This window comes from Cebus imitator, unplaced genomic scaffold (assembly GCF_001604975.1).
Source record: "Cebus imitator isolate Cc_AM_T3 unplaced genomic scaffold, Cebus_imitator-1.0 Scaffold401, whole genome shotgun sequence".
In the NCBI taxonomy this organism is placed as follows: domain Eukaryota; kingdom Metazoa; phylum Chordata; class Mammalia; order Primates; family Cebidae; genus Cebus; species Cebus imitator.
This window is the reverse complement of record NW_016107716.1, coordinates 597,350-614,327: the sequence shown is the minus strand read 5'-3', so window position 1 is coordinate 614,327 and position 16,978 is coordinate 597,350. Positions and strand designations below refer to the sequence as shown.

General features: G+C 39.3%; 1 protein-coding gene across 3 annotated transcripts in view; it reads right to left on the bottom strand.

The window, feature by feature from the left end:
* FRMPD4 (FERM and PDZ domain containing 4) overlaps positions 1-16,978 on the bottom strand; it is a 571,680-nt gene that overhangs the window by 120,245 nt on the left and 434,457 nt on the right. For all 3 annotated transcript variants that reach the window (XM_037731464.1, XM_017508807.1, XM_017508806.1), the window contains exons 3-4: positions 5,867-6,027; positions 1,792-1,894 (exon numbers count right to left, since the gene is read on the bottom strand). In XM_037731464.1, coding sequence (XP_037587392.1) covers positions 1,792-1,894; positions 5,867-6,027 — 264 coding nt within the window. The remainder of the gene's footprint in view (positions 1-1,791; positions 1,895-5,866; positions 6,028-16,978) is intronic.

The window sequence follows — 16,978 nt, the reverse complement described above, 5'->3', positions numbered from 1 at the left end:
TTCCCTGTTCTGGCTCCCCTTGTCCATAGAAAGATTGGAGACATTCCCAGATCTTGTTCCTGATGCAGTGAATATGACACAAGTCTCAGTGTCTGCTCCTGTGTAAGACCATTCTTTGGAGATCTGGATGCCCCAGAAGTAAAGGTATGACTTTTCTAGTCAACTGGGAACTAAGCCCAGATGAAGCAGAGTGACCATTAAGCCCAGTCTGAAATAGAGTGACTGTCTTAGTCTGTTAGAGCTGCTATAACAAAATACCTTACACTGGGTAATTCACAAATAATTGAAATTTATTTCTCACAGTTCTGGAGGAAGTGAAGTCCAAGATCTTCCAGAAGATTTGGTGTTTGGTAAAGGCCCCATTACTCAAAGATGGCATTTTGTCACTGTGTCTTTACATGGGAGAAGGACCAAGGCAATTCTCTTCAACCTTTTATAAGGATACTAATCCCATTCATGACGGCAGAGACCTAATGACTTAATCACTTATCTAAAGGCCCCATTTCTTAATACAAATCACATTGGGTATTAGGTTCTAACATACAAATTTTGGGGGGACACTAACATTTAGACCATAGCAGTGACCAACCATTCCAGGACAGGGGGTTTTCCTGGGATATGGGCCTTTTAAATGCTAAAACTGCGATGACTGCTTATACTAAAAGTGAGTGCCTTCTCTATTTCTCTTTTTGCCCCTCTCCCAGTTTTTCCAAGAGTTCTTGACCCTCCAGAACCTCTTTGTGAAGCAAAAGCTGAACTAGGCTTGAGAAAAAACTTCCTCTGAAAGACCCCAGAAATACTCCACTTAATCTCTTTCCCAAAGTACAGACGGATTAGGTTGGTACAAAAGTAACTGCTGTTTTTACGATTGGAACAGCAAAAATCGCACTTACTTTTGCACCAACCTAATACTTTTTGTAATGACTGGGCATAAATGTTAGGAAATCCCCTCTTCAGTGAAAAGTGTTCTGATAACCTCAGCTTTGGCTTCAATCTTGGTTGAAAATATCAGTTTATAAAAGACAAATGTCATGTCTCCTTATTCCTTAACACTCCCATAGCATGAATGAATACATTCATATGATAGGCCCAGCTTCTTCATTTGAAAAACTTGTAAAGATCTCTTTTTCTGTAAATTCAGTAAGGAAGTATAACTCCAGTGGGCTTCTAGGGGGGTTCCTGACCAATATTTTTAACACAAAATACATTTTCTGGTGCCCCATTAAGAATATCACATAACAAACTACTTATATCTACAATAAAACCAAACCAATAAACCAAGTGTGTTTTATAAACTCTTAGCCTTGACCTAATCATCCTATCGCCACATTAGATAATCTCAAAATTCAGTAATGAAGCACTTAGTCGAATATGAAGTATCAGTGAACTGTATGTTTGTATATCCATGGGATTATGTATATAAAATTACTCATCACTTATGGTGAATTCAGGTATTGCATTTTGATCTCCCTGATTACGAAAAATCAATGTGTTAGTAATTCTGGAAGGAATAAAATGCAAACTTTGGATATAGGAGTCATAAAAATTTTCAACTGAAGCATATGTACCCTCAGTGTTAACAGAGAGTGGACAATGACGTATTTTGTGTTTATGGAGCATGTGTTTTTATACTACAGGTCAGTGTCAGCAGCATTTTCAATGATGTGAATGTGTTGGCTTGTGTTTCTGTCCTAAACTGTCCCACAGGAGGCTCTTCCCCTGCTAGTTCAGATCTCAGAACTGTGCAGCAGCCTTCAAGGCAGACAGGACACAGGTGAATGACTCACCCACCTGACCAGATCGATGACCCGCTCTCTGGGTGCAGCGCTGACCGGTTCATCATTAATCATTACAATCTGATCTCCCGGGATCAGCTTGCCTTCCGAGGGGCCACCTGGAGACAAAGGAGAATGAAGCACAGGTAAGAAAAATATTGGCGACCCATCTTAAGCCTCCTCCCCTGATCATGATTCACTGTGAGCAAATGGTGCTATCAGCAAAACCGAAACACAGCCACACTTGGGTGTTCTTTGGACATTTCTGAGGCTGTACCCTGACCAATTAAATAAGAATCTTTTGGGGTGGGACCCAGGCATCCACATTTTTCTAAAACTTTACAAGCAAGGTTGAGACTCAGTCTAGCAGCGCTTCTCACACTTTATGGTGAATCACCTGGGGATCTTGTTACCCTGCAGAGGTGCAGGGTGAGATAATGCATTTCTCGAAAGCACAAGGCAATGGGTTAAATTCTTGGCCTAGTAACTTCACAGAATACTATAATCCCTTCCATATAATAAGATAATTGAGATTCACACAGGTTAAAGATTTGACTTGAAGGTAGGTCTAGATCTTAGCTTGGACACTTGCAAGTTTAGAATGGCCAGAGTCTCCTTTGAACTTGCTCCTGTAATTCAGAACCTAGTCACTGCCAGGTCTCTTGACACATAAACTTAAAATCACATCTGTGTGAAGCATACATCTGTATTCAAGTAAGACCTAAAAACAATTACCTGGATTGAGCTCTAGACATGTGCAATTACCTCCCAAATATTGATATGGTAGCATATGGTACTATAATTTTAACTATATTTCCACAGGTCTGACACCGGGTGATAGGTGCAGCTGAAACGTTATCTTTCAAATATTATTGCTATTACTTCATTTAGTAATTGAAATGAGCACTTCATAACCAGAACATGGAACTGAAAGTAATTCAGTTGTTTTCTAACCACCCAGACACTAGGCATATATGTCACTTAAGCTGTAGCATAAATTCGTCTTCCTTCTGTGAAGTAAGAGAGTAGGGGAACCTTAACTTGTCCTCATATTAGTGATAGAAAATATTCATTTTACAGATGTGGGATTCAGTGTTTGCACACATAAGGAATTCAGAAAAAACACTTGGGAAACTTACTGTAAGTATTAAATGATGTGCAAGCAATCACTCAAATTTAGTCAAACAAGTGGTTAGAAATCAAATGCTGGTCAAATACAGAAAAATTTTCAAAGTAACTGAAGGATGAATGTTAACTATTCTAATAAGAAAGCCACTCTCAGATTAACACACTCTTACATTTGACCTATGCATTTTGATCAAATGAAACTATTCTTGTCTAATCAAGCAACTTTAATCAGGAATTCTGGACAAGAAACACACTGTCCAATCCAAAATACAAAAGAGTGGCACACTTCAAGAGAACCGTCTCATGGCCTTCACTTTGAAGTCTGGATTGCCTACTATAGAAGATCTAGTCACGCACTGAAATCACTTGGTACTTCTGTAGAGTCATTTTTATGAAAGACACAGCTTGTATGACCAGCAATTTCACTCATAAAAATAATTGGAAATAGTACTCTTTGACCTTTGTTTTTACTTTCTTTCTGCTCTTCTCAAAATTGTATAACAGTAGGTATTAGTGTCTTTGACGCTAAGGAGACCTGAGGGCAAAGAAGGAGAGAGGTTGTAGGAACAGTGAGATGATACAAAAAAAAAAGAAAAATAAGACTCTGAATCTCCATTCAGCTTCTGGGAAGACACATACTTTGGATAATCTCATAATCAGAGGTATTAGAGTATCCCAATATTATAAAACAGCATGCCAAATATTATTCCATTTAGGAAAAATGTGTGTACATACACACACACGCATCTACATATATGTTTTATGTATGTATAAAATATATTATCTGATATGTAATACATATGTGTGCTTGTGTATGCATGGAATTATCTCTACTATACACATTATCTCTGTCTACATCAATAATGGCTATCTCTTGGTAGTAGGAATTCAGGTTTGTTATTTTTTTTTTACTTTCTCTTCTATACTATCTACATTGTTTCTATTTTTGTTTTACAAAGCATGTTAACAAAAGAAGCAACAAATCTGTTTTGAGAATTCTCAATTGTGTCAAGCTCAACAGTCCTACACAGAGACCTAAAATATGACCTATATTTAATGAAATAAAAAACTTTAGCAGATAACACAAGTCTAAAGTGGTTAATTATTTGGGCTGCTTGCCCTGGGGCATATTATGTCAAAATAATGAAAAATAAAAAATTAAATCAAATTTAAACATCTATACCAGACGCTAGTTGGCTTTTGTTTCCCTTAATTGAGAGACTCAACTGGCCAAACCTTTTAGAGTTAAATAATGATAACAAGAAAAATAAACATCTACGGAAAGACCAGGATGTACTCAGCACTCTTCTAATATATTGTATCCTCTCCATAGCCCTACAAGGTAGATACTACTCTGATCCCCATTATACAGAGGATGTAGAGAAGTTACATCAAACTGAAATGCAGGGAATTTCACATGGAAGCTAAAAAGTCTAAAAAGGGGCAGAGGTAGGAGTCAGACTCAGGCAATCTGATGGCAGAGTCTGTGCTCCTAAGTGTAGTACTTTACTGCTGAACTCTGTTACTGATTTGCAAAATCCTGGAAAGATAGGACATGGAAGATAATTTCCTTTTTTTCTGAAAATAAATCCAATATGAATCCATTACAGTAAGCATATAAATACATATATAATAAATAAATAATAAAAGCACATTGTTTCTGCAAAGGCAAAGACAGCCCACTTCAGCTGATTGTATCATAGTCCATTGTATTCAGCTGTGTTGACAGTGGAACATCTGTATACTCTAATGTGAGTGATCAAGGGAAAGTACATTAATATCTAATGTTGTAGAATTTTAAAGATTTGACATGTACTGTATTAGTCAGCATTTGTTGTATAACAAATCACCCCAAAGCTCAATAGGTGTCCAATGATCATTTCTTCTCATGGTTATGGGTCTTCAGGGTAACCGCAGACTGGATGATTTCAGCCTGGCTTAGCTGTACAGCTCTGTACCAAACTGCAGATGAGGCTGTACTTGGCTCCCCACTGCGGGCCTGTTGCCTCATGTGTTCATTATGGGACTCAGATGGAAGAGGTCACAGCTACCTGGAGAAAACTCTCTCTCTCTCTCTCTCTCTTTTTGAGACAGGATCTCACTCTGTTGCCCAGGCTGGAGTACAGTAGTGCAATCTCAGCTCACTGCAACCTCCCCTTCCTGGGTTCAAGTGATTCTCATGCCTCAGCCTCCCAAGTAGCTGGGATGGCAGGCATGTGCCACCATGCTTGGCTAATTTTTTGTCTTTTTAGTAGAGATGGGATTTCGCCATGTTGGCCAGTCTGGTCTCGAATTTCTGGCCTCAAGTGATCCACCAGCCTTGGTCTCCCAAAGTACTGGGATTACAGACATAAGCCACCGTGCCCAGCTAAACACTCCCTTCTTATAGCCATGGCCGAAGCTCAGGAAACAAGATCAACAGCAAAAGCATGTCTCAAGCCTTTGCTTATGTCATCTTTGCTAATATGCCATTGGCCAATGTCAATCACCTGGTCCAGCCCAACAGCAATGGAGTATGGATTTCCCTTTATTCTGCCTCTAATGAGAAGGGGGGGGGAATGCATACTTGTAAAATAATACAACTACCCCAACGACTCAATCCTACTGTAACCACTTCCTGTTTTTTTGTTTTTTGTTTTTTTTTTTAACTAAGCAGTTCATCATGGGCTTACTGTAATACAGTACCGTGCCTGCCTCTTATTGTCTGCATTCATAAATTAAGAAGTGGGTCATTTCCATGATTATAGATGATGGCTCAGTATTTTCTTGAGTCAGGTGATAATGATGGATTTGGCAGTTTAAAACCTAGTTTGATGAGGCATTTTTATCCCTCTGGCCTATCCAAGTTTTGAAAAAACATATCCAACTTTTACAGCCTGGACTCTTATGAGACTGAATAGTAGTCATTCTGGCAGGATGTGGCAGACAGTCCCAGGAAACCAAGACTGGGATTGGGTACTTACCTGGTGTTACTGAGCGAACGACCACTGGCTTTTCACTCCCTGCCACAAAACCAAACCCCAGCACGGGGTCCCTTCTCATCTCCACCTTCCGAGGAGCCGGAGGGATGATTTGGCAGCTCTCTAACCGAGGGTCGTCAAAAGGGATTGCCTGTGTCATGTGACTGTGGAGAAAGCACATACAAGAGAAACAAGGCATCAATGTATGTCTTACGCATTGGCCTGGCAATCATATTCTCTTTAATTTCAAAACCTGTCTTTCGGTAAAGAGTGAGAAAGATCTGGGGAGACCCATAATCATGCTTCTTTCATGGCCTACTCACTGGGCCACTTTTGCATGGGGCTTTAGCATTGGCTGTTCCTCCAACCTGGAATGCCTATCCTGCAGATATGCGTATGTTCCAGCCTCACCTCTCTCAACCTCTTGCTCACATGTGATCTTCTTTAAGAGGACTATCCTGGCCATACATTTCAGAAATGCAACCCTGCTCCCCAGCATGCCCGATCCCCTTTACACTCTTCTACTTATTTTTTCCCCATAGCACTAATCATGTGCTAACGTGCTGTAGAATACAGTTGGCTCTTGAACAACACAGGTTTCACCTGCACGGGTCCACTTACACACGGATTTTCTTCCTCCTCTGCCACCCCTAAGACAGCAAGACCATCCCCTCTTCCACCTCCTCCTACTTAACATATTCAATGTGAAGACGATGAGGATGGGGACCTTTATGATGATCTATTTCTACATAATGATTAATAAATACATTTTCTCTTCCTTATGAGTTTCTTAATAACATTTTCTTTTCTCTAACTTTATTGTAAGAATACAGCACATGAGTATAATGTATATGATATACAAAATATGTGTTAATCAACTGTTATGTTATTGGTAAGACTTCTGGTCAATAGTACGCTATCAGTAATTGAGCTTTGAGGACATCCAAAGTTATATGTGGATTTCTGACTGCATGTGGGGTTGGCACCCCTAAGCCCCACATGCAAGGGTCAACTGTATACTTAATCTTGTTCAAGGGTAAACTGTACACTTAATCTTATGATTATTTTTATTGTTTTGCTTTCTACACTGTAGCATATATTGTATGAGGGCAAGGAACTTGGTTTTATTCACTGATTTATTTCAGGTACCTAGAACAATATCTGGCACACAGTAGATTCTCTATTAATACTTAAATTAATAAGTAGAGAAAAAGAGATTTGTGAAAAGCTATCAAGTTATAACTGATACGTTGAGAAACAGCCTCAGAGGGTTTTAGACATTTAGAAGGTAATACCTATGGCTTCTGGCCCCAGTAAAATTGGGGATTATTTTGGTGGTGACACGTTATCCTGTTGCCAAATGCATCTCCCTTTCCAAAGAAGTTGAGAACTTAGCTCTTGGCATTTGTTTTATGGAAAGATTTTCAAGTGATTCAAATGAATCTTTTCATTAACACCTAAACTTCAGAAGTCGTATCAATAATCCCAACTTGAAAATTGTATAGCATTCAAAAATTTTCAGAATGCTTCCACAGATACCTAATTTGATCCACAAATTGAGAATGAGAGGGCAGAACTAGTACTATTTTGTGTATTTTACCAATAGCAAAGCTAAGATGAAAATACTGTTTTACTGTCACTAAGGGCCCATGGTCAAAGATCCACTCCCATGACTCTTAATCTTCACTCATGCACATTGTCCAAGGCAGCCTTCTTTCGTGGAAGAGTTATTAGTCTGAACAATAGAAATCTCCTTAATGTAATGTAAGCTAAGATTATTTCAATGACATGGGTTTGATTCAATTTTCTCTATATGCAATCTTCTTCAATAAGTAAAAGAAGAACATTTAAAAATGACTTGGAAGATGCTACTCTACATGCCATCTGGACAACATATTGTTCAATGTAATAAAGAAAGATAGCAAAGAAGGAATCCTGTTGTCTTTCTGTGTAATTAATAAGAATTAGGTAAGGTCAATGAAAACCTTCCAAGATCTGTCCTTTAGGTATATATCACTATCTAGGAAAATAAACATATAAATGCATTTTAAACAGAAAGGAAGTGTCTTTTCAACTTAGCTGCTTGGGAGGTGGAACGACAGGAAAAAGAGAAGTGTTCATTGAGAACTAACATGTTATGCACCATGTGCTGACACTCATCTGTTACCTTATTTCATTCTTAAAATTCCCCTATGATGGAGGCAGTTTTACCCCACTCACATTCCTTCTTTGCAAATGCCAAGAAAGAAAAATAACTTGGCTGAGGTCACGCTCTTCTCGGGTGTAAGCCAGGTACAATCCATACCACGTCTTCTGATTTGAAGTGTGGCGCACACTAGATAATTTGCAGGAACAGTGCAAAATGAAAATGTGGAGCCTTTCATTCAAACATGACTAACTTCAAGACAGCAGAACATTAAACCCAGCCCAGGGTCCTATGTCAACGCGTGGGTCACACACCCATGATGCTGGCTGCACTAGTGTGATATCCCCAATGTCCCACCATCATTCTATTAATAGAAAAGTCCTGGCTGAGATTGGTGGCATTATAGGGTGGGTTCAGGTGCTTTTCTGAACCCAGAAATTAGACATGGCTACCATGATATGGTATATTCTTGGGATGGATGAAGAGAGGTGGGTAGAACTCAGGTGGGTAGGAGATCAGATGGAGAGGCCTGGATGTCAGAGGACAGAATTTCAGACCCTGAGTAGGCCAGCAAAACCAATGCAGAGTGAGCCCCAGTGACCAGGGTAAGAGCCTCAGACAAGACCCCAGGCTGGGAGGCACTAAGACACAGGGAAGAAGTGGGGAGGCCAGGGATTAAACCCAGGACACCAGGAAGACCTCTGATACTCCCACAGTGGGCCCCAATGGGTGGGAAGTTGACCTTCAGAGATTGATCCCTCCTGGGCCTGAAATAGGTACAGCTCGGCATGTCTGGGGGAGAATGATGTCACCTAGGCATGGTGGACACTTTATTTCTCTGATCTCCTCTGTAAGAAAGCACCATCACCATCTCAGAGCATGCCATTTTTGAGCCACATTTGAAAACGATTCTGTCCTTTTATCTTCAGATGACAGAAGGGAAAGAAAGAAGAAAGGAAGAAAGGGAGGGAAGAGGAAAATTTAAAATTGTGGAGCCTGGCCCTGGATTCTGGGTTTTTGCCATTTCCCACAGCAGATATAAAATTAAGGAAGGTAAAGTTTACTAAAGCTAGGTGACTTGCTAATGGCTGCATGTGTTTTAGAACCGAGGTTGGCACAACTCTCGATTCCAAGCATAGAGAGGGACTGAGGAAGGCTTTTCCTTCTGCTGTTGCTAGCTCTGTGAAAAGCTTAAGGCAGTGATTCCCAAACTTTGCAGCACATTAGAATGACTCAGGGAGCATTTCAAAACTCCTAATGCCTGAGTTACACTCCAGACTGACTATATCAGAATATCTGGGATGGGAAACAGGATCAGTTTTTTAAAAATCTCCAGGTGATTCCCAAGTCCAGCGAAGTTTGAGAACCACCCACTTGCCTAGAGAAGAGTAGTACAGTATGCCCTCCAGACAATAGGAAAAGAGAACACAAACAATGTCCCTGATTATCTCCTCTAGCACACACTGTAAATGTACATTAAAATATTTAAAACATCTGTAGCTTGATTACTCTCCTCCCACCACAGGAACAAGTAATAGTATCGAATGCATCATTCATTCAATAACTATTATGTTATTCTTTTATTGATACCTGACATTTATTAAACATTAATTTCATGCTAAGCATTATTTGTTCTAAATACTTTTCATATGCTAGTTCATTTAATTCTGTAAAACAACTCCACAATGCACTCATTTGTTCATTTAGTCAATTTGTAAAATGCCCACTAGATTCTCAGTTCTGGGATTACACCAGGAAAGAAAGCAGAGAAAAAAGAAAGTGTTCACGCTAGTGTTCAGAGACAAAGAAGAAACTAATACATTCGTAAAATAGATGGAAGAGCAAGTCATTACAAACACTAAGGAGAAAAATAATGCAGGGAGGAAGGATAGAGGGCTGAGTGGGTGCAGTGGTGGGTGATGGTGCTGCAGTGATCAGCACGGGTCCGGTAACATTTCAGGGGGAGCACTTCCAACAGAGGGACCAGGAAGCACAAAGGTCCTGAGGCATAACTTGCCTGATGTGAGCCTGCCCAGGAACAATCTGAAGGCTTGTGGCTCAGGTAAGGATGTGGGGTTGGAGGCAGGGTGGTGAGGGGTAAAGAAGTGATGTATAGGAAGGGCGCAGATCACACAGGCTCTTGGATAGAGTCTTTTGTTCTGAGTGGAACAAGCAGCCATGTGATCCAGCTGCCCTGCTGATGACAGGACACGGTACTGGTAGAAGCATTTCGGGGGCCATGACACCAATCCCTGAGGGTGGTGGCTTGGACCAGGGTGAGAGTGGAAGTAGCTGCAGAAATTGTTGGGCTTTTAGTATCTTTGGAAGCCACCCTGATGGACCAGCGGTGGGACTTCTGCTGTGGAACCATTTTCTGGCACACACTAGACGTTCCCAGTGAGGATGAACCTATGAGTATGTTGCCTAATGCAAATCTCACTTCCTGACGTATCCACATTACAGAAGATATTTTTCTCTTCAAGTAGGTGACACTTTCTAGTTTACACAAGAAACAAATAAATGTTTTTTTTTTATTTTTTATTATACCAGTTACAGTATGAGAACTGATATGATCGATTGGTGAGAGACTTTGGAGCCAGACTGCCTGCATTCAAGTCCTGACTCCCAACTTCCTAGTGATGTGACCTGCACAAATTACTCCATCATTCTGTAGTTTAGTTTTCTCATCTGTAAAATGGTAAAAATGATCATAACAAGTTCATAAGATAGTTGTGAACACTGAATGAATAAACATAAGGCACTCAGCAAAATGTAAGCACGTAGTAAGCACATCAGAAAGCACTGGCTGGAATGTTCACACTTATAAGTAGGAGCTAGATGGTAAGAGCACATGGACACATAGAGGGAACAACACACACTGGGGCCTACTTGAGGGTGGTGAGTGGGACAAGGGAGAGGATCAGGAAAAGTAACTAATCGGTACTAGGCTTAACACCTGGGTGATGAAATCATCTGTGCAACAAACCCTCATGACATAAGTTTTCCTGTGTAACGAACCTGCACATGTACCCTTGAACTTAAAATAAAAGTTAAAGTATTGATTGTTATTTTCATCTCTGGAGATTAATGAGTAGAAAGGAGTCTGTTTCAGACATTATGAACTCATTCAGTCTTAAAATATGAAAATGAACTCAACAACATTTAAAATATTGTAGCCCAACTTTCTTACTAAAATGCCTCACAAATCCTATGTAAGCTCTGAGGCTTTCAATTTGAAAAATCCTATCAAGTGCAATGACACAATAAATACAAATATAGATTGATATACACAAGGCAACACTGTACCAGAACACAAAAGAATAAGAGAAGGTAGAAGAAAATCCAGGTGCTCTGGTGACGGAGTTGCTGTTAATATGTTTTTCTTAACTGTGTTTCTAGACCATTAAGTGACCACTGAACACAATGCCACGAGCAAGCCTGAGTCTTGAAGAAAATAAGAATGACTGATGATGTTCTGTAATTAGGGGTGATACATGCATTGGCCCTTTCTAATTCAGAGGCTGCCATTCTCTGTGTCAACAGAACCTTACATGGGCCTGTATTTCTTCATTTTTTTCCCCCTACCCAAATAAGATCTGAAACACAACCAAATGTGTACTTTGTGGTCACTGCTTGCTCTAGTATTGTCATCTTTGCTAATGATTTTTTGATTACTTTTATTTTGCTTGCATCTTGAGGATAAGCTTCCAATGGCATTCTCATCTTCTTTCTCAACAGGTTATATTTTTGGAATAAATTATCTAAAAATAATCAACCCCCATCCCTTTTCTAGTAAGAATGCATCCCTACCAGCATGTTCCCCATGAAACATCAATTTGTCCCTCTGTATCACGGCAAGCAGTTTTTGGCTCTGTACTTGCAAGATCTTTTTTTTTTAAAAAAGCTTGAGTCCTTTTTTAATGAGCTGAAAAAGCAACACTTTTTTTTTACCTGCTGAACATGCGTCAGTGAATTATGATGCTCAGACTAGCAGTATACAACTGATAAGTTATTCAAACCTCCATCCTCTGTCCACAACCTTCCCTAAAAAACACATTGATAGGTCAGAAGTCTATGACCCAAAAATACAGAGTATATTAATTGAAATGGAAAATGTGTCCATCAAGATAAAGTGAGCAATCTTCCTGTTTCTGACAGATTTCATTTCAAAAGGAATGACAGAAATCCTGCTGCCTAACTCACCATAACAAAAGGAAAGGGCTTTCCTTGAACTCCTGGAGCCCTTCTTTCTCAGCAGAAATAAAACACTGATACACCCTATGCATCACGAAGAATTCCTTTGACTAGTAGAAAGCACCCTGTGTGAAAACCTAAAGTCATTCCAGTCTTTGATGCTCTCATTAAAGCCAGCAAAGTCCTTTTCAAAATATGTGCTGAGTGGAAGGATTCTAGAAGGAAAATCCAAGTTTAGAAGCCATTACCTTTGGTGTGGAGGTTAAAGAATCTGGGAGGATGATGGTATGTAGGCTACCTGGGTAGTTAAGACTGGATCACAAATTGGTATGACTACTTACGGTGTATAAACATTTTTGTGTGTGAGTTATGCTTGAGGGCATTGCTGGTGTTAGCTTTCAGAGGTGACCAGCTATGATTACAGGAGAGGACCAAGGATCAATATATTCTTTTATCTTGGCAGCACTGGTCTGTGTGGTAGACTGGCTTAGTCTTGATTTGCTCCCTAGATCATGATTTGCCATCAGATGCCACATTCCTTTCCACACTTCCCCACTATACGCAGTGCATGTTTCTCCACCCCTTGACTCTGCCAACATCTTATTGCCCTAAGCATGCCCCATGAGGGAGCCCAGCGGTGACAAGTAAAACGTGTTCATGTGTTTGGGTATCTGTTCTTATCGCCCACCATCGTCACAAGAAGGCCTTCACAAGGTAGGTGCTGCCCTTTCAGCCTGGTCTCTAGAATGAACACGTGGGTCTGACCAGAGCCTGCACCTCGCTGAGAAACTAAGTGTAGCAGAGCTGCCTGGCCCAGCCTAGATCAGCTAGCTAAATAAGGGCTAAGACATGATGATGGTTTTACGACACTGAATTTGGGGGATGTTTGTTATATACCCAAAGCTCATGTATCTAGTCTGTCAATAGTGCTTAAAATAGTATTTATTAATAAATACCCTAAAGTTCCACACGTCAAAAGGATTTTGTCCACCCTCATTCCCTGTGTCATTCATGATTAAGCATGTCACATTGGACAAACACCACAGACACTTCCAAAGAAAACTTCTCTTATCGTTGGTGACGTGGCAGATACAGGAACCCCATGGTCTACTCTCCACCATCTTCCCACATTCCTGACTGGATTTGGGCTTGGGCACACAATTCATAAGCCTTACTTACTGTGGTCTGGGAGGGGGCCTAACATAGAAGGCTTTGACCAAAAGTGCTCATCTATGTAAACCAGTTCCTCAGAACAAGAATTTAAGTTGGAAGAAAAAAAGAAGGCCAAGTATGGATTGTTAAAGTTGATAGGTTACATCTGAGAGAGGTCATGGGGCAGATTAGACCCCATGATAGGTTTCCATCAAGTCAAAATGATGATAATGGGTATGGCAAAGGAATATATTGAAAAAAAATTGTTTTGGCATTGTTCTCACTGGGTTTTTTCCACTCCCAGGTCTAATAAGGAAGACAGGTCTTTTGCAGACTCTTGCCTTAGGGGTGATGTATTTACCAGGGTTCAAAGCAAAAGCTGACTGCTTATAACTCTTTCCTACTTTTGTTTCCTGAAAGTCTGAGCAGCTTGGCTGATGAAGCGAGGGTAGAATACACCTGTGAGGTGGCAGCAACTTTAGGAAAAACAGCTTGGTGGCATGCCTGGCAAGGCACCAAGACTGAGCCTAAGAAATGGCAGTCAGTGAACTTCAGGGGATCACACAGACTTTGATCACGGTATCTTAGGAGCAGGTAACATGGGTTGAAACCATAAAGCCCTGCTCAAATTTCTTCTCTGTGTAAGATTCCCAGAACTTGTGAATATTCAACATGATTACATTTGAATTGCCAACCAGCAGGAATGTAATATGATGACACACATGAGTTTAGGAATAAGATTTATATGTGCTACCTGAGAAAACAGAAACAATCTTTGTCGGAATGAAGAGGGGAGTTGGAAGAGAAGTTACTAAACTTGGAGAGAGACCACTCTGTGGTGTAATGTCAGGATAGAAGATCCAGGAACCCTCACTAATCAGGACCCTAAACCTTCCCTGCATCTCGAACTACTGCCTCCTGCTGCCGTTTCCCCCAAGGTTAGGCAGCTCAGCCACTCCACATTTGCATTCTCATATGTCCATGGGATTCCATCTCTCTTATGATATACATATTTTTGCACTCAACTCCCATTTTTGAGCAAGCCTCTGTCCTTTGGGATCAAAAGAGCCAAACCAAATCTCTTCACTAGAAATGAGTTAAATTTTATATGAATACACATAACTGCACTTCATGTGTTTTCAGCTCACATAACATAGTGAATTGCATGCTTTTTGCCTTCATGAATATGCATACTGTGGGTTCAGAAGAATTTAACCTTCACTAATCAATTCCACAGGCCACTGTCAGTCAATTCCCACAACACTGTCAGGAGCATTTAAAGATTTAGAACTGCTTAGTCAAGCTTGGAAACTTACATAGTACTTGAAAAGCCAAGAGAATCCAGAACAATTAAATTTAAAATCACATCATGTTTAGAAGAATCTTGTTGGAGAATTTTAGGAGGCTTCGAAATAAATGAGGCTTCTTTTTAATGGGTAGACTAAATATGATAATTTTAGTTTTCTCCAAATTAATTTACAAATTTAATGCCATCCAATAAAGCCTTTTCAATAGTCCATTTTAAAAAAAAATTCGACAATGAGAATTCTAAATTTTACATAATACTATAAAAGAACACTCTCAACAAGAAAAACGCTATGATTGTCTAGCCCTACAAGATAGCAGAACCTATTATAAAATGACAATTCTTAGAATCCTATGTTACTGCATCAAATATAGCAAAAAACACAACAATGGAGGAGACGCTTTGACTAGAACAATATGAGGCTTCCAGGGTAATTGAAATACTTTAGCATATCAGCAATGTGGTTGTTTTTGAAACAAAATGATTAAAATAAAGTAGAGCCGCTATGAAAATCTTTTGTCTGACAAAGGGGCTGTTGGCTAGCTGGTGACAGTGAACCAAAAGAGTTGTCTTTTCAGGATGAAGGAGATACAGCAAAGAGTGGGAAAGTAACAAAGTCTGTCAAAATAAACTTGGATTGTGGTCGGAATGTAGGGAAACAGATGTTTACACATAACAACAATTATGTGGTTATTTTATTGAAAATTATGCAAATATGCATAGATAAAAACTGCAGTCTTTGAAAACTTGAAAATGGATTTGTCTAACCTGCTTAAAATTCTTCCACATGAAGCATTTCAGTGGATTGTGCACTCACTTGTTAAATATAATAAAAAGGCGACATCTTCCATTTGGTTTGTAAGAACAGTTGACAGACTAAAAGGAGAAGATGGAAACTTTCCAGACGAATATCAACAAAATCCCTTCCATAGATGGGATTGAAAAATAGTATTTCATGATCTAGTAGGCAAGTTGGTGCCATACTTTGTCCATTTGCCTCTTCACATATGTTTCTACAGTTCTTTTTTTCTTCCAATGGCAATGATTAAAACCAAATAAAGAAATAAGCTGAACTTACAACCAGATCTTCACATTTTTACTCAATGAAATGTTAAACGAAGATGTTCAAAAATAAATCAGCATCCTTGATCACTTTATCTTTTAAAATGTTGATTTTTTAATAGCAAAATATTTAAGAGTGATTAAAATGTATATTTTACCTTCACCTCAACACCTCATTTGAATATCTTCTTAACATATATTTTATATTCTCCATATTATTTGCAGTAGTGCATATATATAAATTATGAATAAATTAATACACATTTGGGGCAGTACATGTTCAAAACTTTTTTTTAGTGATAGGATAACAAAAGCAAAAAAAAAAAAATGTAAGGATTTCTGTTCTGTATGATCCAGAGAGTTCCTAACTTCTGGTGTGAGTCCAAAAGGTGTTTTACATATTCGAACATGATGGACAGAGTCGTTGATATCACAGAGCTCATCACAGCTCTTGAAAAGTTCCACTCTCACATTCAGAAATGTTCAGTGACATTTTTAGAAGCCTACAAATGAAGTTAGAGTGCTGATGGGGAGTGGCGTATTTCCATCCTGCTGGTTTAATCCTACCACAGCAAGTGGGATGAAACGGAGTAGCCTCAGGTCTGAGTGATAAATAGACAGATAGTTCTTACATGTGCCTTTGCTTTGGGCTCCAATAAATTGAACCCTTTGGGGATTGGAAATGTAACCATCCCAAACCTTTCTAAGGTGTCAACATCCATTGCTTACGGAGAACATAATTATTGCATGGCTGGGCAGACCTTTTCTTCTTAACTGATTACTCATATGTTTTTTTACCTGCAGGAAAACACATTTTTGAACAAAAGACTTGATAACAATGAGCAAAGCCTTTATCAATCTTGTGAAAATCATCACTTTAGGTCTGAGAGTTTGCCTCTATCAAATTGGATTCTATCCATATTTTAGGGCAGTAGTTGAGGAGGAGGGTTGAAGACACAGCAGGTTCCCTCCCCATCCTAAGGGGCTGTTGTATGTCCTCCCAGTCCACATGTATTCTTTGAAAATTTACATTATAATTTTATACTTGGAAAGTGAAAAGAACCCCATGGTTTTGGTAAATACAAATTACAAGAATATGTGTTACAGAAATCCTGATCTAAGACATGAGTCAAACATGAATTAATTTTGATAAAAGAGATATTTTTTAGAGAGCTGATTGGCCACACTTCGTAAATTTCATAAATCTAGAATCTTTACATAAAGAATATTTAAAAAGTGATTACATGATAAAGGC